At 38.1% G+C, this 21,943-nt stretch overlaps 1 protein-coding gene across 7 annotated transcripts in view; it reads right to left on the reverse strand.

Annotated features, from left to right (window-relative positions):
- Positions 1 to 21,943, reverse strand: part of NCKAP5 (NCK associated protein 5) — a 378,350-nt gene that overhangs the window by 32,313 nt on the left and 324,094 nt on the right. For all 7 annotated transcript variants that reach the window (XM_030952067.1, XM_030952070.1, XM_030952063.1 and 4 more), the window contains 2 exons: positions 21,406 to 21,526; positions 17,215 to 17,293 (listed from right to left, as the gene is read on the reverse strand). In XM_030952067.1, the coding sequence (XP_030807927.1) occupies positions 17,215 to 17,293; positions 21,406 to 21,526 (200 nt within the window). The remainder of the gene's footprint in view (positions 1 to 17,214; positions 17,294 to 21,405; positions 21,527 to 21,943) is intronic.

A 21,943-nucleotide genomic window follows, 5' to 3' on the forward strand; every position in this document is an offset into this window, starting at 1 on the left:
AATCCCAAAGGAAGCAGAGGAATTTGCTTTGAACAATTTAAGGCTACACTAGACTAAAGATATACTGCACTGAACAATTGTACTCTAGCAAGAGATGCAGAACATGGCTCAATATATCTTCTCCATCTCTCTTTTACATGTTTCTGAGTATTGACATTTTTTTTATGGTATGTCCAATTGTTATTTAAGTCTGTTGTAGTTGGCAGTGCTCTCTCAAGTTATTTTCATTAGTTTTTCCTCTGGAAGGTTTCTAATACTCTCAAAAATTTGGAAATATTTCTCCCCTGTGGCTTTTGCCTATTTGTTTTTGAACTAAGAACATTACCACAGTCATTCTTGTTAAATATCTTCATCTCAATGGGCCTTTCTTGATATCAAGGAAGAAACTACTTACAGATAAATTAAATATGTATTTCTATTTCATGGTTCTTGAGAAAGGAGAAGCAGCCTATATTTATGTGGTCCTCTTTGCCTTATCCTCATCACTCAGGATCAAAGAAGGACTGAAAGTCCTACAGAGAACCTGAACCTTACAGGGCCTGGCTGAGCTGCAGTGGCAAATTCTCTGTGCACTGTCTTTTAAAAGGGCAGTAAGTGACTCTGATTTCTCTCACACAATTACTGCATGCCAATAATTTCTCTCCAAAGGAGGTAAGTTGTGGAAGCCATGCCTGACAAGCACCTGCATTTTCTGTCACATTTTTGAGCTAATATGTCATAATGATTTTTGAAGTTGCTGAAGGTTTTTCAGGTAGCACGAAGAAAAAAAAAGGATTATATTTGGTTCTGCTGCATCAAAAGAGTATCCCATCTACTGAACCCTCTGATCTCAGCTATACTTCCTCTAACTTGTTTGTTTGTTTGTTTGTTTTTGAATAGCAAAATACCTAGATAGAAGTGGGAGTGTGGAAAAGCAATTTAAAATGCCAGGTGCTGCCCTTGCCATTTTTCTGAATATAATCAAGCAGACACAGCATGTTAGCTCATGGACAGGCAATTCTTCAACTAAGGACTGCTGGTGAGAGAGTTATTAAATAAAGGGAAATATGGAATAAAAAAGGATTTCTGTTATCTGCCTCTCAACCAAGAGACATCTGAGCAACCCTGGTTGTGTTGGAGAGGCAGAGAGACACGGAGTAAACTGAAAACATCAAAGAAACAGATGTCTGAGGAGTCTCCCCTCTCCTGTATGTATGATCAATGTGAGACCTGATTTGGAACCCATTTCCACAGGGATTCTAAAGGATCTTTCAGTGTTGTTTCCTTTCTTACCATTCTCTAAGGAAGGAAAAAGCCATTACCTCTGAATTGTTACAGGAAAATTAAGTAGGATCAAAATGTATATCAAAAAGCAAAGCTACAGCCTATGATAAGGAGAACTGGAAGATGGAAACTTTTATCTTCTGAGAGCATTTCTTGAAATGACGTATGGATTTCTCTTGCCCACTACTACCTTGTGTACATCTAGGAATGGACCATGAAAACAATGGCAGAGAATCAAAAGAAATTAATACTGAGAGCCAGACTTCCAGAATATACAGTCTCCTGCTGTTTCCAAAATAATTGGGAGAGTGACGAAGGAGCACACCAGTGGAATCACATTTAATTAAAAGGGAAAAAAGTTTTAATCAATTATATTCTTCCTTCATAGAGACTTTATCCATGATAGAGGAAATATACCAGGTGGAAAACAGATTTTTAAAGCAGCTCACAGAGCTCAATTTTTAGTTCTGAAAAACCACAAAAGGGTCTGGTTTTCAAAGTGCTCAATGCTTAGCAGCTCCCATTGCGACACTTAGAGCCAGTTTTTTGGAAAATTCTGTGACTCAGCTATGTTGAACAATCCTCAAAAATCTAGTCCTAAATCCAGAGGAAACCACAAAATTCTTTGCGGATTTTTATTTTTCATTACTGAAAGTAACTAATTCACCCCTAAATCTACATAATAAAAATGAAAAAGTATCTTTCAGAACAATTTGCATTACTGAAAGAACAGATATACATTAGCTTATGTTTCAAAAAAAAATTTGTGAAGCAACTGCAAAATAAAAAGTACTTTATACATCCCAGTGACAGCTTTCAAACAGCTTCATGGCCCATCTGATTTCATCAGCTGCACTGACACTTCAAATTACTGTTATCAGCAAGAGCTGCACAAGACTACATAATGAAAATATGTAAAAGTTAAATCTCTGGTGCTGTGACAGTACCACTCAGTAGATGAAAAATGACTCCATGAAACATTAAAGTCTGGAAAGAGTTATATATGAGCTTAATTACTTTTGCTTGAGAATTCTTCCTGGCATACCAGCCAAATTCCTTGCCTGTTTCTGATTTTTTTTTTCTTCCTCTTTCTTTGCCAGGGAAGAAAGAAGCTCACAGAATGGTATTGATTTTATAGTGGACATCTACATTGGGTTTATAGTGGATAGACTCATCATCAGCCATTTCTCTGAATAATCAGACTAGAACCAAAAGCCTGAAATAACCCTTCCCCTCCCTCTCATCATGGGGATTTGAGTCTGGACCTAAAACAAAGTCCCTGGAAGTCCTACTGTAGAGGAAAAATTTCAAACTGAAAACAGAAACGAGGAAGAATTTCTATTTCCTGGAGGTCAAGAAACTCCTGACTGCATGCGGACCTCTTGATGACAGGGTATTGTAAGAGCTCAGTGGAAAATTTGAGGAAGACCTTTAATGTTAAGAAGCCTCTTAACCACAGGAAAAAGAATGAGTTATTGCATAGAAAGTTTTTTGAAATTTTTCTGAACTGCTTCTCAATAATTTTCAAATTTAATATTTTCACGCACAAGACAATCCTGCAGTTCATGTGCTCCGTCAGCTGGACACCACTGTAATTTGTGCAGCTGGACAATGCTTTGCAATATTGCATCATCACTGGTGCTTCACCAGCATTTTCTGGTGTCAGTAGGTCACCAAGGTCTCTTCAACACAGAGTCAGCACCCAAATTAGAGATGGAATAAAAAGGATCTGTGGAAACTCTGCACTGCTCTGAGGGTCTGCACAAGAGGAGAGCAGGAAAGGGACATACACTCAGGCTGGCAGGTAGCAGGAATTCTAAAAACCAGTTCAGCACAGAGGAAAAGAACTCTAGCAGCTCATTCTGTAGGGTTTTTTTTTTACATTTTCCTCTGAAATGCAAAAATTAAAGAGTTAGAAGTAAACATACCCCACTGATAAGAACTGACAGCTTAGAATTAATTGAAGTATTTTAGGGCATTCTCCTGAGCGTAGATAATTTAAAAATGCATCTTAAATACCAGCAACAAATCATTAAACCTAATTATTCTTCAACGCTTTGTTTTTATTTCTTCCGAAACACTTGCCAAAAAGATATCAGAAACACATCATCTCCATCTCAGAAAGCATCCTTGGTACCATTCATTGGAGACTGGAAGGGAATACCCAGGGAAGCTGAGTGCTGACCCTGCTTTGTGTTCCCTCAGAAGTGCTCTGGGTCACTGTGAGGGTGAGAAGAGCTCTCCCTCTGAGCTGGCACCATGCTGCTTTCTGCTGTTTCACAGCACCCTCCTCTGCTCCTCTTTTCATACAATGCATGTGAAAGGAAAACCAGTGTGGGGGGAAAAAATAGAAGGAAGCATAGAACATCTCCTGTGAAGGGAATTGCTTCCAGCACAACATAAGAAATGTGGGTCCAGCCCTGATTAAGTTCTACACTGATGGTTGCAAAATAGTGTATTAAAACAAGCAAAATCCATCCCACTTTTAGATCAGGGATGTGTTAGTCTTTCTAATGTTGAACCTATGGTTGAGTCCTAGCACATAATGAAGAGGTTTTATGAATTTCATAAAGAAGACATAAGATGGTGACATATCTTTTAAACAAAGCTTCTGATTATACTTTTCTTCAATAATGTGAAAACATGCTTTTGCTAAGGGGGACATAATGCCACATGTTACTGCAAACAAACCTTTAACTGAATAACTGGGGAGTGTTTCGTAATGTCTCCTCAGGTAAAGTAAAGATTCACATTCTAATAAAGTCTTTTTATGTTGCATCCTAAATGAGTTTCACAGATGCTCAGTCTATTCACAAATCACATACAAGCCCTGCTTTACACAGGGACTGTTACACTGCTGAGAATTCTGTAAAATAACTCATGGCTATTTTGACCACCTATTTAAAACAATATGTGAGTTTTTCTATGATTCTTGAATAATCCATAAAAATCTTTGCAGAAACCACAAGATGCCAAGTTTTACTCACAAAGCTAAAGTAAGGCATCAGTCAGCATCCTATTGAACAGGTATTTGTGCATAAATATCACTCAAAATGGTCAGGCAATTCACCCACTTTGAATTACATAATGAGAGGAGGCACTCCTGGATGGTGGCACAGAGGAAAGGACTTCCAGGTTGGAGAGGAAATAGTTACAGGTCCTGGTGTGCTGTAACTGCAGTTCTGCCTCTCTGCCCACTTGTGCCACGAGGGACAGAAGGCAGCTGCCTCTTAGCGCTGCTGAGGGGACTGAGAATTCCAGAATAACCTCAGCCATTCCCCACCATGAAACACACTGATGGCTACCAGATGCAATTACTGCAAACAGACCCTATTTCTACTTCAAATGACACATAAACAGTTTCTATTTAGAGGTGGCAAAGTTACAGAAGGCTTTATGTTACTTAACTTCGATGGCCAATCTATCTTAACATTAAAAATAAACAGCAACAAAGAGGACAAATGTATTTTATGTCAGAAAGATCACAGGTAGTTCTGCTTGCATCAGGCTTTCTAGGCATAATACTAGTAGCACAGGGACATATTTTCTTTAAAAGAAGCATCCCACCTCATGAAAAATGTGGAATCCTCCCCTGTGTTCACCACTACAGCTGGTTTGAGATATTCCTCACATAAATTTTCAAGTTTTGGCCTACAAAACTGTACATGATTGACAGAAATTTCAGCTGAAATCTTTAAGTATCCACCAGAATTCTCCACAGAAAGCAGGCATTTTCAGGAAAAAAAAAAATCAGTCAAAAATAGCTCTGTATCAAGAACAGTTTCACTGGGAAATTTCCAGCAAGCTGTTTTCAGAAGTACAGACTCAAGCCTTGACAGGTTTTGAGAGGTAAATAACACTGAATAAGCCTTCTTCAAGGAGTATCCAGGACATTAAAAATGGAAGGACATAGTTCCCATCAGTAGCAGAATAAACAAATTCTCACAAATCACCTTTCTTTGCATTAGAGCGTTCAAGAGTTTCCACTAAGCTGTCATGGGGAACCAGATAACATCTACTGCCTTTCTTCTGGAACACAAAGGGAGTAGAGCTTCTCCTAGCATTTTGAAACACGCCAAATTAAAAATTAATAGATTTTATTTTTTTTTCTTTTCAGAAGAATATTTCAAATGTTGATAGGTCCCTGCAAAATTCTTTCAAAAGTTAATAAACATCTTTAAGCTACATGTGGCATTGGCAGGAAGAAGTTAAACTACAGATGGCAAAACAGATCTCTTTATTTGCACATCCTTCTCTTCATCTGCAATGCTAAAGCAACCACAAAAAAAAGTAAATGCATTTCTGCCAAATCGATGTCAATTTAAACTAGATTATTCCTTCTGGGTTTACACTATAATTTGATCCAGCTGATCAAAGATGAGTGCATTATTGTTTTCTATGTAGATCTGAGGTACAATCAGTGTGCAAAATTAAAAAACCCAAAGGCTATCCAAGGTAAAACTAGAAAAGACCCAACTTTTCACAGCCCTGCACTCCCCTGGGCACTGCACTGGAGCCATGGGATTATTTCCAACATATACTAAAGAAGGAGGAGGACTGTGCTGTGTATTTTCAAATAATGGAACTTCATTCATGGCTACTTGAAGCTGGGATTACAATTTATGCCTATTTATAATAACAATAAACTAAATAAATACAGCCTTTACCAACTTATTCAGTGGTTTTTCTATTTTCTTCCTAGTCATGCTTTATTTTGCAAAACCCACAAACTTCAATATGTCATTTATCCCATAAATTGTCAGCTGTCTTCACAGTTTTCCATGACCACAATAGCATCTGAAGTGTATTTTCTGAGTTGAAACAGATAATTGCTGCCTCATTTTAATTCCAGTCCCATCTTAAAATACGTTTCCACTAGTAAGTCAAGATTAGCTTTAATTATTAGGGAATACTAATGATCTTGTACTCCAATTTAGCAGTTATCTATGGACTTTTTTTTTTTTAACAAATGCTTCCTATCTTCCTCCAGGCATTTAGGTCTGGTCCCTGCATGCATGTAATGGTGGCAAGCTATGTGGAATAGTGTTGTTAAAGAGGACAAAATGAGCTGGAGAAGGAACTTAGATAATTTTTTAAATTTTCTACTCCACATCTCTAAGTGTCTATTACATACAAAGGTGTACGTGCACTTTTCCAGCTGGGGAAGTCTCACAGCCAATGGCATCTGGACTTATCTCTCTTGTATTATGCTGCTATATTTTCTTTCTAAAAGTTTCCTCACTGTTCTCAGGAGACAGGATATTAGGAATAGATACTATTTTAATCCTACTAGAAAAGATATATTGAGACATATAATTCATTTGAAGAGCAGCTTGAAGCTCTGTGTAATTAAATGAAGACTGGGTGCAGCCTGGCTGTCAATGGGGCCAGCCTAGAAATTCTTTGTGGAGCTATTCCTCTTTTCTGGTTGTATATCCCCCTTTGGCTTTACACTGCCAGTCAGCCTTACAACTTTGCAACTATCTCTGAGAAAGTTACAGATGAGTAAGAGCTCAGGAGAAGGAGAAGTCCTCACATCTCAGGCAAGGTGTGAATCCACAGTAAGCAACAGGTCTGCTGCCATGCAGGAATGGAGCTTTCCCAGGCTTTTTCACTGAGCAGAGCCTTCTGTTTCCCTCAGAAATGTGAAGGTTGGGAGCCAGCAATTGCACAGTGTCAGGAACACCTTCCTGAGGATGGCTCATTCAAGGTATGGGTGGATGCTCCCCTTCTAACAGGAAGGACACATCCCAGCTCTCAGAAATCCTGCCTGTAAACAGCAAAGCCCAAGACAGGATGGTTTGTTATCTACCCAGGTGCTAAGGGCTGCCTCAGCCATGCCTTTCCCAGGTCACCACAGGCCTTCATCTCTCTCACTTTATGCCCCAGTTCTTCACATTAAAACACAGAGCTAATCCCACTTCTCCATCCCTGGAGTGCTGCCATGAGGATAAAGGACGTGGATGTTTGACAGTCAGAGCATTTCCAACCTGCAGTGCCTGCCATGAATAATGCTTGAGCACAGATACCTCCACTCAGCTTTTCTGGAGCTTGTTCAGGAATTAACAGCCAGCTGCAAAATACTTACAAGAAGCATTAAGACTGGGGTTTTGCTGGTATTATTAGAGGCAGCTGGTTTATTTTAAGAATAACTGCATTAAACCACAGTTAGAGAAGTGAAGAGGTCACACAGCATCTCAGAGACATGGGCTGCACACAGTGCCCAGGGGAGCTTTTGGCTGTTCCATGTAGGGCTGCTGCTCACTGATGACTGGAGGCATTTAAGGATAACAGGATGGGAGCACTGATTTACTTGCTGTTAAGCAACTCTCTTATAAATTGGAGTTTGGTTTCACTCACAGTGAGATATTTTCTTTGATTTTCTATTCCCAACAGATAGGACTAGGGATAGTGCTTTAAGCAAAAATGCTGTCTTTGGTAAACATGGACCAGTTTCTAAGTGCATAGGAAGCTCTGGGTTTTGCAAATGCACTAGAGAACCTGCTATATTTATTCTGTAACATCACTGCTTTTTGTTTGTTAGTACAAAAAAACCCTGAAATTAAAGCCACATGAATATTAAATGAAGCTTTAAATAATTTATTTTTAGTTTTGCCCAGCAGATGGCTTTACTTAAGGGTACTGCTAACAATCACTTAAAATATACATGCACACCTGAAAAAAACTGATTTTATTTGTTAATTAATGAAAAATTATTAATAGAGTGAGAGCAAAAAGCTTTAAGTAACTTTTAGGTGCACTAGAATCCTTCCATTCTGGTACCTAAGTTCCTCCAAACCAGCTGAATCAATGTGGAACTAACTGCAGGCAAGCAGGAGCTGGTAAGAAACCATCATGATTTGAAGCCAGAAGAATGAACTCAGATTTTTTTTCAGGAATTCTGTTTTTTTGCAAAAAATGCATGCCATGTTATGTGGTGCTACCAAAACACCATTAGGATGACAGCTTTGAAACAACATACTGCACCTCTGCTTGTTAAAGAAAGGAAGTAAAGAAATTATTCACTGTAAATATATTGATTGATTTCTTTTTCTTTTCCTAACAGTGAACTGTCCAAACACTGAAAAATTGAGTTAATCTAGTATTAAAAACTATGCACTAACTGTATAGGTATTATTTCTCTCTTAGAGTGATTTTTTTTAGAGTCTGTTTTTCTATGATCTCCAATTATGACTAATTGCATAATCATATGTCAACAATTCAGGTGTCAGACTGAAGACATGAATCAAAGCTCAAACTCAATTAAAAACAGCAAAAAAATTAGCAATAGGCATCCTATCCTCAGAGTGAGAATCTGGAAAGGCAGATGCCAATACAGCTCAAACTTAACTGATAATTCAGGTAAAAATGTATTTTTCATAAAAGTTACACTAGATTTCATTGTAGAAAAGGAGCATAAAGTCCCTGTGAGCACAGATGAAACATGTTTAAAATAACACATCCTCACTAGAAATGCTTTTCAGTTTGCTCAGTTGTACTTCAGCTACATGAATTAATGGGAAATGCATGACTGAAGTTTCATACACACATCCACAGGTGGCCCTTGCCAGGAGCAAAAAAACATGTAAAGTAAAAAAGTTTCAAACAGAAGGACTCACACTGCTATAGAGAATACCAGTGTGTGCTGTCCTGTAAGAGGCAGGATAATCAGGCACAGTCCTGACTGGAGTGATAAAAATGAATATAGATTGGGCTAGACTGTAAAATACTGTAAATCAAGACAGCAGCACCAACTTCAGAGTGGCAGAACCTGGCCATCCTGTTTAATTGACATTTTAAGCCTGAATGAGACCAGCAGATTCTCAGTATCTTGAATGATAATTAGACTGTATCCTATATATAATGCATAAAGAGACAAACTTCTCATTCTAGTGATAAAATTTGGTATTTCTGGGAGAGTAGATGTAATGACAAAGAAGGAAATTAACAGCAAATCACTGTGGCTAATAAGGAAGTGTTGAGCCAAAATATTAATTCTCTCCACAGAGGGAAGACAAGCTAGACAGTAGGCAGCAGCAGAGCTGTAGAAGAATTGGCAATTAGACAAATGCTATGTGTACTATCTTTAAAGTACAAAGAAATGATTTGTCTTTGCCAGACTCTGAAGAAGGTAAGCTGACATAAATTAGAAGACATTAATGGATGTTAGTTTCTTATTATTCACATTGGCAAGGTTCTCCATCATCTTCATGAAAATACAAGTATCAACTAGAAAAATGCACAGAAAGTTTCACTCTGTTATCAGAGGCTCCTCCAGACCATCACTTCAAAATCAACCCCTGCAGCAATGTCCAAATGCCAAACAGGTCAAGAACACAGCACAGCTGACACTATTCATCCTGTTCCTAGTGCTCCAAACACACATAATGGCACTCCTCTCTCAGCTGTCTGCTCTGCTTGTTCACCTTCTCACCCATAAAAAACCACACACAAAAAAGCAGGCATTTATAATAAAGTTCCACTGAGAATGTGCAGAGCAACTCAGTAGGAGGAAAGGATATTTAGTCAGCTTTATGCACCAGGGTGAGTATTTGTGATGAGCAAGAGCTGGAATGGTAATTAAGGTGCTGCACGCTGCCCTGGAAGGCCACTCAACAGCAGGACCACACCACACCTTCAGCAACACAAATATTGCAGCACAGCAACATGGGATTGCTGAATGTTCTGCAAAGTCTCCCAGAGAGATGGCACACTGGTCAGGGACAGATGTAGAACAATATCCTTGAAGATTTAAAAAACTTGAGATGAGGTCCCTGAGCAGGACTTCCAACCTAAGGGGATGTTTCTAACACAGGGCAGTCAGTTGTTCTTGCAATGTCTACTAGTTATTAAACCAGATTTCCCATTAGTGCTGACTCATTTCAGCTGCTCTGGTTCAGAAAACAACAGCCACAGGTCATTTCAATGGTGTTGAGGGATCAGAAAATGAAGATTTTGGAGTACAAAAGGGGAAGAATAGTGCTTGACAATTGCATGGAAATGTAAATACTTTGGGGATATTACATGGAGGCAGCAAATGGCATAAATTTAGAGACTGACTGAGATATTCTGGTAAGTCAAAATACAAATGGAACTGCTTCTTATCCAGATGATCTCAGTTCTGTTTATGCACTTCCAAATGTGACACCATGGTAGATAAGATTGTGATGGTCTCTCCCATCCTTCAGGACACTTGTGGCATTAGAGTTTAAGCCTTTTTTGTTTTGATTTTTTTTTTATAATGAACAAGTTTGGATCCCATCATTGCTAGAGGCAAGCAATTTATTTTACTATTTATCAATTCATCATTGTTGTAGCAATTGGGAACCTATCCCTTTGGATTAACAGCCAAGCTGGAAGCTGGTTAGATATGGCAAGTGAGCAGATTTTTAAGTTGCTTGCTATGCTGAACTCCCATTTTAGGGCTCTAGCACACTTCCTAAGCAATACAACCAGCACCTACAGATCTAACACCAACCTCTCACCTTCCACATGCACTCAGGGCTTGGGAAAACAGCTTTGTAATGATGTGCAAATAAATCCATGTGACCTTGTACCATTGCTCATATAGGGGGTTCATGAAAAATCTAATACATTATCACAACCTGTATCAAAATGCAACATTTCACAGATGTGAAATAGGAACAGACCCAGGCTGGAAAGGGATTCAGCGATAACTGGTTTTGCTTAATGACTTTTATAGACAAGCTCATGTGTAGAGACTTGTAGGCATTCCACAGCTTTGCTGAGTGGTGATGGGGAAGATAAAGCAAACAATTTCCCTTTATCTGAAAATGTGTAAATGAACGAATCAACTGCTATATCAGTTATGATTGCTAAATGATTCTTAACTTCTGTCAATGGCCTGATGAAAGGAATTCATTCTGACAATGATAAATTGTTTTCTCAGGCATTGAGACTTCATGAAAGAGAGGATTTCTTTTGAGGTGAGATGACATCATATCAGTTGAATATTGTTCCTCATTACATGCACTGGAGGCACCCAACGATTTGCTGAGCATTTAAGCAAATTGTGGCTTATCCCTTTGCCTCTCCACAGTGATGTGGATCACCTCTCTCTACTGAATGCACAGGCTATAACACAATAAGTAGCTCACCATCTCTCCTCTCTCACTGTTACATTTATCTCAGTAATCCATTACAGACCTCACATAATCTGTCTCCAGGTTTTGAGGGTTCCTTAATGTAAATGGGTTTGCTCAAATACATCAGACTTAATGGACATGCTTTAGGATGATGCATGTCACATTTAATGTATTTACCACATTAATCAGGCTTGTTTCCTTCACATCTATTTCAATTCCCCAAGAATGAGAAAACATGAATTTAATAGATGTTTACTTATTACCCCAGTAAAAACACCCAGTTTTAGTAGTTTGCATAATGGTGGACAAAACCAAATGACTGGTTTGGCAGAGGAGGGTGTCCAGTATTTTTTTTTTCTCATTAGAAACCTGGTACAAGCTTATTACAAGCAGAGGGACTGCTATTGTTTTCAACAAACTTTGGAATAAGACATTAGATAATTTATATAACTAAGCACTAAGAGTGTGTACATTAAATGGCACATTCAGAAATGAAATGTGAAACATAATTTTTCAATTCCAGTGTTCATCAGATCTAGATTTCAGAAAGAAACCAAGAGAAAAAAAAAAGGCAGATGGCACTGGAGCAAGGATCTGTTGGTTAGAAATGGTTATTGGTATGGATACAGAAAGGCTCTGAATGGTAGTCTGGATTTGTGCTTGCCCACACAAGCAGTGACCACAAATTTCAAATGATGCAGGTGAACAAACATGAGGAGAAAGGTGAGAAAAGAAAATGGATCTATTTGTGGGAAAAACACACATAAGGACCAGGAAGAAAAGAGAAAAAATTTATCTGGAGCACTTCAAAGAATGCAGGCCCTTGTCATAGAAAAGTCTGCTCATGGAGTGTGCTCTCTTATTATCATATATATAATTTCATAGTATGCCACTGGATGCTGAATAAAACAATATCAGAATACAAAAGCCAAGGTTATCATCTTTAGTATTTGATGTCAATACAAATAATTGTAACATTGACATTTCATTTTAAGTCAAACCCACCTCTATCTGCAAAGTTACATGTTCTTTGCTATCAATATATCTGTAAAATTGCTATCAAGGAGCTGGCAGCTTATCTATAAAACTTGCTGTGAAGGACTTTCCTGGTTTCTACTGAAAATGGGCTTTGATCACTTTGCTGCATGTAAAGCTTAAATGAAGGGATTTTAAAACACAATGCAACATATAAAATACTTAGTATATTTCCTCTCTGGAACATGAAGCATCTAAGGAATTCTACCAAATCCTCCCTAAAGAAGACAAATCTCAAAAAAGTTTCTCAAAAAAATAAAGTTTCTTCCTTTTTCTGACCAGATTGCCTTTAAATTACACTGCAAAACCCTTCTGAAAGGTTGTTCTTGGAAAGCAGAAAAAATGATGATCAAACCTGCCATGAGGCAGATGATTATCAAGAACTTTAATGGATTTGAGCACAGGGCTACAGCAGAGCTACAAAAGAATCCCTTGACCTCAGTGTGTGTTTTTGTTCTGGCACAAAGCACCAAAGCCTACAGTGCACTTTTAATGTTGCTTTAATAGTGTGGAAGCCCAACCCTCTACCTAGCCAGAGACTTTTCAAAACCCTTTTAAGCCTCTGAAGACATTTGCTCTGTATTATCAAGGTTCCCATTTAACGCTGGATGAATCCATTTAGAGCAACTGACCCGGACCTCTAATGAAAATTTGACAAATATTAGTTCCAAGTCCTTCTTCAAAGTTTCAAGAATTCTGGCTACATTTCATCTTCATAATCTTTGCCCAGCTGTGAATTTCTCTTGCAATTCTCCAAACAAACATCAGGGTCAATGCACAGTTAGATAATTTGTTTCCAGGACCTGTGAATCTTTCTGCTGTGGATTCCAACCCCAGCCTGCCTCAGGGATTTAACTCCCCACACAACTTCTGTAGGAAGTGCCTTGTGCTTCCAGTGGAGCAGGCAGTACCAAAGACCCCCAGATGGATTTTGGATTGCTATGACCAATTCTCCTCTTATCAAGTATTTTCTCTCTAGAGAACCCACAAGAAACTTCAGGTCTATTCAGCTTGTTAAAATCTATTTTGCTCTTACCAGTGATGTTATTTTGATGAAAAAATCTATTTGCAGTGCTGCCCCTGATATCCAAACTCAACAGGCTTTTATTATACAATGAATCTGGCCTTTTAGCTCAATCAGTGACATATTATATATAACATTTGAAACCAGAAGCTTTCCAGTTCAATAAAACAACTCCTTCAGATGAACTGCCCATGCTTCCACTGAATTTCAGTGCTTTAGATCAGAAGAGTTTGATTCACTTATGTTGCTAAGGATGAAATGCCTGCTGGAAACCCACAATGGTAAATAAACACATTCACATATTGAAATATCTGTGACAAAAAAAGAAACCCTCTTTCTTTTTACTGAAACCTGAGTGTAAATTTAAGAACAGACTTGAAACTTTCTCAGACAGTTCTCATCAGCCTATTTAAGCTGAGGCTGTGTTTTGTGTGAAGCCTGAGTATATCATTAGCAAAAAGCTTATTCCATGCTGACTTGCTCTTCTAGCAAAATTTCACCCATTTGGGGTAACAGAAATGGAAACTGGACCCAGAAAAATTATTATTATCACGCAACTTTCAAACTGGGGTTTGATAAATCACCAAATTGCTGCTGTCTGAGAAAATGGCACATTCAGTCTTTCCCTTCAGCCTCAGCAGAGGCTGATACCAACACTGAAGAATGATATGATTAATTACAACTAAATTTCCTGTTCATTACAGATACATTCCCAAAAAGAAAACAGCCTGTTAATTTGTGTATACTCAGAAATACTGTTGCTGCATACCCTACTATTCCCATGTGAAGTTGTCTGCAAGAATGAATTCTTCAGTAATTAGCATTTGTTTGCTTGTGCCATGGATTTTTGACTTTTCCCTTGAAGCTGTTTATCAATGAAAATTCTGAATGCATTTTAATTAATACAATCACACTTTTCCAGGAGAAGCTGCTAATTTGAAGCAGTAGTTGAAATATGAAATATTGAACTTTTTATTGCTTTGTTCCTCTCAAGATGTCTAATTATTACATTCTGTATGTAAAGGTGTCATCTGTAACTGTCTTGTAAGTTTTTGGGTCATTGTGACAATGGGGAAATTGAAGACAAATAATGACACTTCTACTCCCTTGGGGGAAACAGAATTCTTTTTCTTTGTAAAATGAAGGTGCCTTTTTTTTATGTTTACATGGGAGCAATACTGTCAGGAGCTGGACACATCATCTGTGCATTCAATAAAGGAATTTTATTTCTAGGAATACTTGAAGACCCTGCTGTACCTGTCTGAGCTGGGGAGTCTGCCATGACATGAAGAGGAAGCCAACCTTTTCATCATGTCCTTTCCTCTTAGGTACTTCAGTATTTTCCACTTCATCCCTCTTTCAAAACACAACCTTTGTTGCAAAGGGCTTGAGGGAAGAGCTCTGAGGATGACTGGACTTCAAAGGGATCCTCAGGGATCCTTAGGTCTGCTGTCTGTGGGGGTGGCAGCACTGGCAGCATCTCTGCTTCCTCACTGACACCACAGCAAAGGCACCCAGGGTGTAACACATTTTAAAAAACTTTCAAAACGGTTTAAAAATATATTGAAGAACAACATAGCACAATATAAAGACTGCTTCATATGGAAATGATCATGTGTTCCTGAGATATAAGTATATGAGGAGGGAATTTGTATATAACTGGGCATTGTTGCTTTCCCTCAACTGAGCAAATCTGAAGAGCCAGCAAAATACTTCAACTGGTTTAGATCAGCAATTGACAATTAAAAGCCTGGCAACTGGTATTTTACACAGTTTTTCCATTCATACCCCTTTTTTCCATTCATACTCTCACTGTTAGAACGTGCTGAACCAGAATTGTCTCACATTGCACCTACCTGGAGCACTGTTATTGGTACCTTGTTTATTGGTTAACTGGGCAGGACTGCTGTCAGTTTAGTAATTTTAGTGACAGCTACAGAAACACACGCTTTTCCTGCTGCATAAAGAACATTTTCCCTGCTTAATGATAGCTTTTCTACTCTACATTCAGCTCTAAGTCTGTTTTCATAAAACCCAGTAGAATAAATGCATTAAAATACAGCAAAAAACCCCACAGCAAACTTTGTTTTCTGGGGAAATGGCCTTAAGCTGATGGAGAGTGGATTCAGGAATTAGTAAGAAATTGTTTACTTATAAGGGTGGTGAGGCCATGGAACAGGTTAGTGAGAGAAGCTGTGGCTGCATAGAGTTCCAGCAGGGGGAAAAAATCAGTATCTTTCTATGAAAACTTTTGTATCAGAAAAATGCCAGAACCTCTATAAAGAAATTTTAAAAGCATCTGACAACCACTATGTCCTGTCAGAGACTTGGATTTGGTGCCTGTGGGAGGAGCAAAATATTAATACTCTCAAAAGCCCCCAGAACTATCTATTACAGGATACAATGACAAATAAAATATCAAAATATAGCAACTAGGCCTCAGCCACAATCACCAATTACACTGATGAACAACAAGGATACTGCAAATAGGTTTTTTTGTTTGTTTGTTTGTTTGTTTTTTGTTTGTTTTGGGTTTTTTGTTTTGGTTTTTTTTTAGTTTTTTTTTTAATCTAAATTAAAAAATTTAAACATTTCACATAGTTCAAAGTAAAAGCTTTGAGAATTTTTGGTATAGAGGCAAAAGAATTATTTCAGTATGAGGAAAAATAATTTTGAACAATCTTAGGTGAGGTATTCTGTGCTGGGCAATTTCTGGTACCAGAAAAGAAGTCCTTTATGTACAGCATGAATTTCTGTTTGTGAATTTCTGCTCGTGCCTACCCACTGACAGAATGCCCTCAGAGTCTTACACTGTACAAAGTTCTTGCAATTCAGCTGTTGTCATGGAGCCAGGTGATGGCTGAGTTCTCAGAGAGGGAAGAGTTTAGGGATCTTTCCTTCAGGTAACACAGCCAGAGTTTATCTGTCTGAATTTGGGACTGAAAGGGCTGTACAAGTCAATGAAGCATGCAAACATTTTCCTACTGCCCCCAAAAGAAATGTGTTTTGACATGATACCTCTGCTTGGACTTGCTGGTTTGGCAGTACCAGTGAAATGAAAGAGATTCTGGCAAGAAAAAATGGAATCAGATTTTAACTTTTTAATGAAATTTTTTCACTGCAGCCTCTATCTGCAAAGGGAACTTGCCAAAGGTGAATTTTCCTTGTTCAGTCAGTTCTTTATATTGGTGACACACTGCTCTAATACAAACCTCAGATTTCTGTTTTGTCCTCCATTACCTATTAGATATTTTTACATGTAGTAAAATTAAAAATTAGTATGTGCCAGTCACGAGGCAGGGTGGATGATGCTGCCCTTCCATAGCAAAGGCAAGTTTATTTTCAATAACAGCTTTAAAGTGTTTTGAACAGACACCTGTTTGCTGTTCCTTGTGGTTTAGTTTATCACAGCAATTATTCTGCTATTTACATTTTATTCTGAATTTTACTAGTTCAAGGCCACATGACAGAGTTACAGTATGTCAGTATTACTCCCACTGAAAGTGCCATGCACAAAAGCCCTTATGTTAAGCCATTGTGTGTAACCCCCTGTTCTTGGAGGCTGAAATGATCTTTCATAACCCAAGGCCCTCTAATCAAACATTGCATTGACCCACAATTGTAATGGTGTGTACTCATCTCATGCATTCAATGAAATCTGGCTATTTAGGAGCTAAATGAAGGCTAAAGCTGACATAAGGGGGCAAAAAACCAAAGTAATGAGAATAAACATGTCTTTTTTGCAAGTGACAGCAATACAATCCAGTGTAAAATATAATTCTGTACCTATCACATGACTCTGACATGTAGTCCTTGTCATGGTGTCCTCCTCTTCTTCTTGCAGGTTTTCTGTGACTACTTTAGCCTGTACACAGTGCAACAACAAAAGTGAAGAACATCTGTGACTCTGTTTATGTTGCTTCATGACAACTACAGAATGTTTTGCAGAAATAAATCAGAGTAAAGTTACATGGCAGCTGTGGAATATATAACCTGTCTTAGTCTATGAATGATGTCTGACGATAACAACTTTAATTTCATTCAAAATCACAATATGCAGCAATGAAAAATACCCTTGGAAGATGCACTTCTTCAAAATAAAAACCTAATATATGGTGTGGTATCTCCTTAGTTCAGTTTGCAAATACTGAACTTTGTCATTTTTATTTCCACCTCTGTTTGAAAGCATTTATTAGCTAGACAGAGAGAAAAAATTCATTTAAGAACGCAGTGCACTCTAAGAGCCTGTGTGTGGTATTCAAGTTTGTGCAATTCAAACCCCTCAGATATTATGGGTTTTTTCCAAGATGTATCCTTGCCCTGTCATTTTGCACTCCTATTTCCCAGGTGTACAGATAATCTGAGTCCCTCCCTAGCACACAGTGAAATCCCCCTCCCTCCATCACGTGCCATCAGTGGCCACCATTCAGTTTCAAGGACATATCATATTTTTCTGCCATGCTCCATAAATCAAACAGGAATAAAGATACTTCCAGGGTGATGAGAGGACGAAAGGCAGCACCACAGAAAAAATTTGCTTTCAATATCTCAGGGATCTTAAATTATTTGCTAATCACGCTGTGCTGTTTTAAACTGCTTACAGCGCGCTTACAATAACAAGAGCACATTTTGTGATCTAAACCACTGGAATTTATCATCATTTGCATGACATATCTTTGATCACAGTGTAAATCCTGCTGGCTGGGTTACACTAGTAGCCCTGTTGACCTCTTGTGAGCAGCCTAAGTATGACACCAAAGACTTGCTCTCCAGATTTTTAAAAGTGCATTTATCATCTCTTAATCCCAGGGATTTGATTACATCTTTTCTTTCTTATGAAATGCCTCTCTTCAGGCTATGGAAAATGAGGAGGTGAGTGTTCATTTAGCCCCCAGTTCCAGGTGGAAGAGTTTCTCACATTTGCACAGTGCATGGCCAAGTGCTGCTGTGACATTTCACAATATCGGGATAGATCCCTGGGTGTTCCCCAAACACACAGACTGAGCACACAGAGTGCCACACAAAACTCCTGGTGCCTTGGGTTTGGTGCCTCGTGGCTGTTCTAAATTGCACAGGGCTGCAATAAAATCACAAAGATGAAATGAAGCAGTGCAGCACAAAAATGATTGTATCTCACCTTAAGCTCCAGCCAAGGACACGAAAAAGCACTGGAGAACATGGAATATCCTTGGTGTAGGCTAAAGTGTTATGTATTTCTGCTGGCTGGCCTTTAGAGCAAAGTGCTTTTTTGATGAACGCTAACGGGAAGTGTATCCCTCTGAAGGTGAATGCACAAGGCCACCATGGGTGGAACACTGCTTTTTCCATAAATTCAGTGGCAGTCCAGCAATAACATCCTTTGCATGAACAGAAATCAGAGGTAATTGGTGCGTATGTTATGGTGTAATAGTGCCTCAAGCCTTTACCTGGCACATCATAAGAAAAGTGATTTAATCATCAAAAATTAAATAGCTTTTAAAGGAAAAGATTGTGCAAGAAAATTAATGTTAGAAACTGTTCTGGCCAGGATTTAAAGCAGCAGTATATATCTGATAAGCAGTTTGGAAATACAGTAGCTTCTGCTCTGAACCGTATGACTGAGTGCACTTTGCATTGTTCAGAAAAGAAAAGAACTCTTCCTGGTTTAGGGCTTTTAAAAAGATTGATGCTGTTTTCTCCAAAAGCATTAATTTTGTCTTTTTATGAGGAAAAAAAATGCACAACAGGCCATTCTACTGGATGTGCCTGTTTTCAGTCACAGCTATCTCCCAGCCCTTTGCAATCTGCTTCAAAGTAAGCAGACAACAAAGAATAACTGGAAATGATAGTAATAAGATTCATGAACTTTGAATTTAAAGACTTTGCATTGTTTTTCTTTTAGAAGTTTGGAGGACAAGATGAAATACCACATATTGAGGAATCTTAAGGTATATCTCTTTCATAAGTTAGCATTAATAACTGTAAGCACATTTAAAATCTCATTATTCTGAATGTCATCAGTCTCTTGGCACTAGATATTTCTTTCAGGAATTAAGTGCCACAGCAAACACAATATGAAATTCAAAAAAATGAAACATATAAATGTAACTTAATCTTCAGAAACCACACAAAAATATTTTGTAACAAAAGAGCATAGGGTGTAGCAGAAGTAATGCCTTTTCACCATGACTAGCATGTCCTTAAAAACTAAATAGTATAATTAGCATTTCTCCATTATTTATGTACATTAAGAACAATTTTTGTAGTTCCTTCACAAAATGAAGTGTGTTTCTTTAAGATATACTTCAAAGACTATTATTGCAGCATTTAGAAAGACTTCACAAAATGACAGACAAAAAGCACAGCAAATTATTGCAGCATTAGAAAATAATAAGTTAGAATGAAATTGTAGCAGCAATGTGTAGAGGTTTTGTACTTCTGTACAGTGAAGAAAGCTGTCAGGACCATATTAAATGGGGCATAGTTAAACTGAGTGGCTCTGATAAGGGGCTCTGCTCTGCTATCTAAGTTCTAGATCAGTTGGATTGAATTTCCTGCATATTGCACATTTCCAGACTTTCATTCTCTCTCTTTCCTTTCAGTGACACTACAAGGACAGCCTTAGATATGCTTATAATTTGTGGTTTTATAATGCAGGAGACATCTACATTTTCAAAGAAGAGATGATACCAGAGGAGTCAGGAGGAAAGTTTTCAAACACATTCATTTTGCATATGTTCCCTGTAAGTTTTAAAAAAGTGACCTTGCAGATGTTCTCAGCAAAGACGTCTGTATTAAAGTAAAAAAAAAAATTGCCTGAATTTGAAACTATGTATGGAATGTCTTGAAACTATGTATGGAATGCCTTGACCTCAAGCATCTCAACATTAGCCCTAAGGTAGGAGTTTTTTCATTTCCCATTACAAAGCTTTTTGCAATGTTCCCAGAGAATTTGTATTTCAGATTCCCCCAGTTGCATGTGCTGCACTTCAGTACCTCAGTTCTATCAGAGCAACAAAAGGAACAGCCTCAGCTTCAGAGCAAGTATTATACTTGGCACAGGTTTCCAGGCTGTTTGTTAAAATTGTGGTTATGGTTAATAATAATAATATGGAAAAGGCAGCTATCTCAGGAATGAGGAAAGAATGCTGTAGGGTTAAAGCATTTCTGCTCTCCTTGTGCTGGACTTTAAAACATCACAGGGAAGGTCCTTGCTAGGCAAGACATTGCTCATTAAATTCTAAGGTTAATTAAAAGAAGCTTCACCAGGAAGGGCACCCCTTCAGCCTGACTTTAGGTTACAGTCCTGGACTCTGTGTGAACACTTCTCAGTGCAGTAAAGTTAGTCCAGAACCAGACTCCAGCAGCTAACAGAAAACAGGGTCATTTTTCTTCTATGTTACAACATTCCTTCTCTCTGAGTAAATTAAATTATCAGGTACAGTTCGTACCTTGCTGAAGTATAAAACTAACTACAGGCTCTTAACAGGGAGGTTTTTAATGGCACAAAGTGAGATGCATGTCCAATGTATGTTTTTGCTTTTGAACCTTCCCTCTTAAGTGACAAATATTCCCAAATGTGGTCAAATAATTTGCCTTTTCCACATCAGCAGTGTACTTTTTAGGCTTAATGACCTCTATAATGTTCAGAGGAATGTTCAATACTGGCATGCAACTTTAAGGGAAAGAGGAAAAAATAAAATAAAAAAATAGTCCTATCATTTCACTCTACTACAGTATGATTATAGCATCATTGTGCATGTATCTTCACAGGAATTGAATTGCCAGCAGAAGCAGTAGAATCTTCATGACTATCTGTATAATGTGGCCTATAGCCAAGCTGCCAACTTTTGTATTAATTCACAATCCTCTAGCTACACAATATCCTTCTATCTTATATATAAACAGTTATTATCCTGTTTGCCTGCAATGGCAATAGGAAACACATCCAGAAGCTAAAAAGAAAGTAATAATGTTCTCATGTACTGAAGCACTTACCAGGGTCTGATTCTGCATTTCCATATCAGCTTTTGTGTTGCTGTTTTTCCTGTGGTTTCCTTGAGAGCTGATAGAGTTGCCATGAAGAGAGGAGCCCTGGGAGCTGCCCTTCGACACACTCCTGTAGGAAACATTATTTGATCTACTTTCTGTCTGCTGAGCTGCTTTCTTATCAACTCTGCAGGTAGAGAGTGATTCCTCTGATAAATTGCATTGCCCTTCTTCAATCACTCTACTTTCCCATTCCTTTAATGTTTAAAGTAACCTCTCTGTATCTTTCTGTCTCTAGACCTTTGAGTGATAAATGTTTCTAACTAGCCTTGATCAAACCTGTCACTTGCAATTTCAGGTAGTGTATCAATTTAGCCTTTCACATGTGATGATTTATATTATATTTGGGACTGCTGTGGGGCAAACGTGAAAACATAATATACCCATTGCTAAGTTCTTCTGTGACCAAAGGTTGTGAGAGCTGGAAAGGTAATTAATTCTGACAAGTTACCAAATATGTGTTTTCTGGTTACAGTACAGGAAGATG

The sequence above is a fragment of the Camarhynchus parvulus genome, chromosome 7 (assembly GCF_901933205.1).
Source record: "Camarhynchus parvulus chromosome 7, STF_HiC, whole genome shotgun sequence".
NCBI classification, from domain to species: domain Eukaryota; kingdom Metazoa; phylum Chordata; class Aves; order Passeriformes; family Thraupidae; genus Camarhynchus; species Camarhynchus parvulus.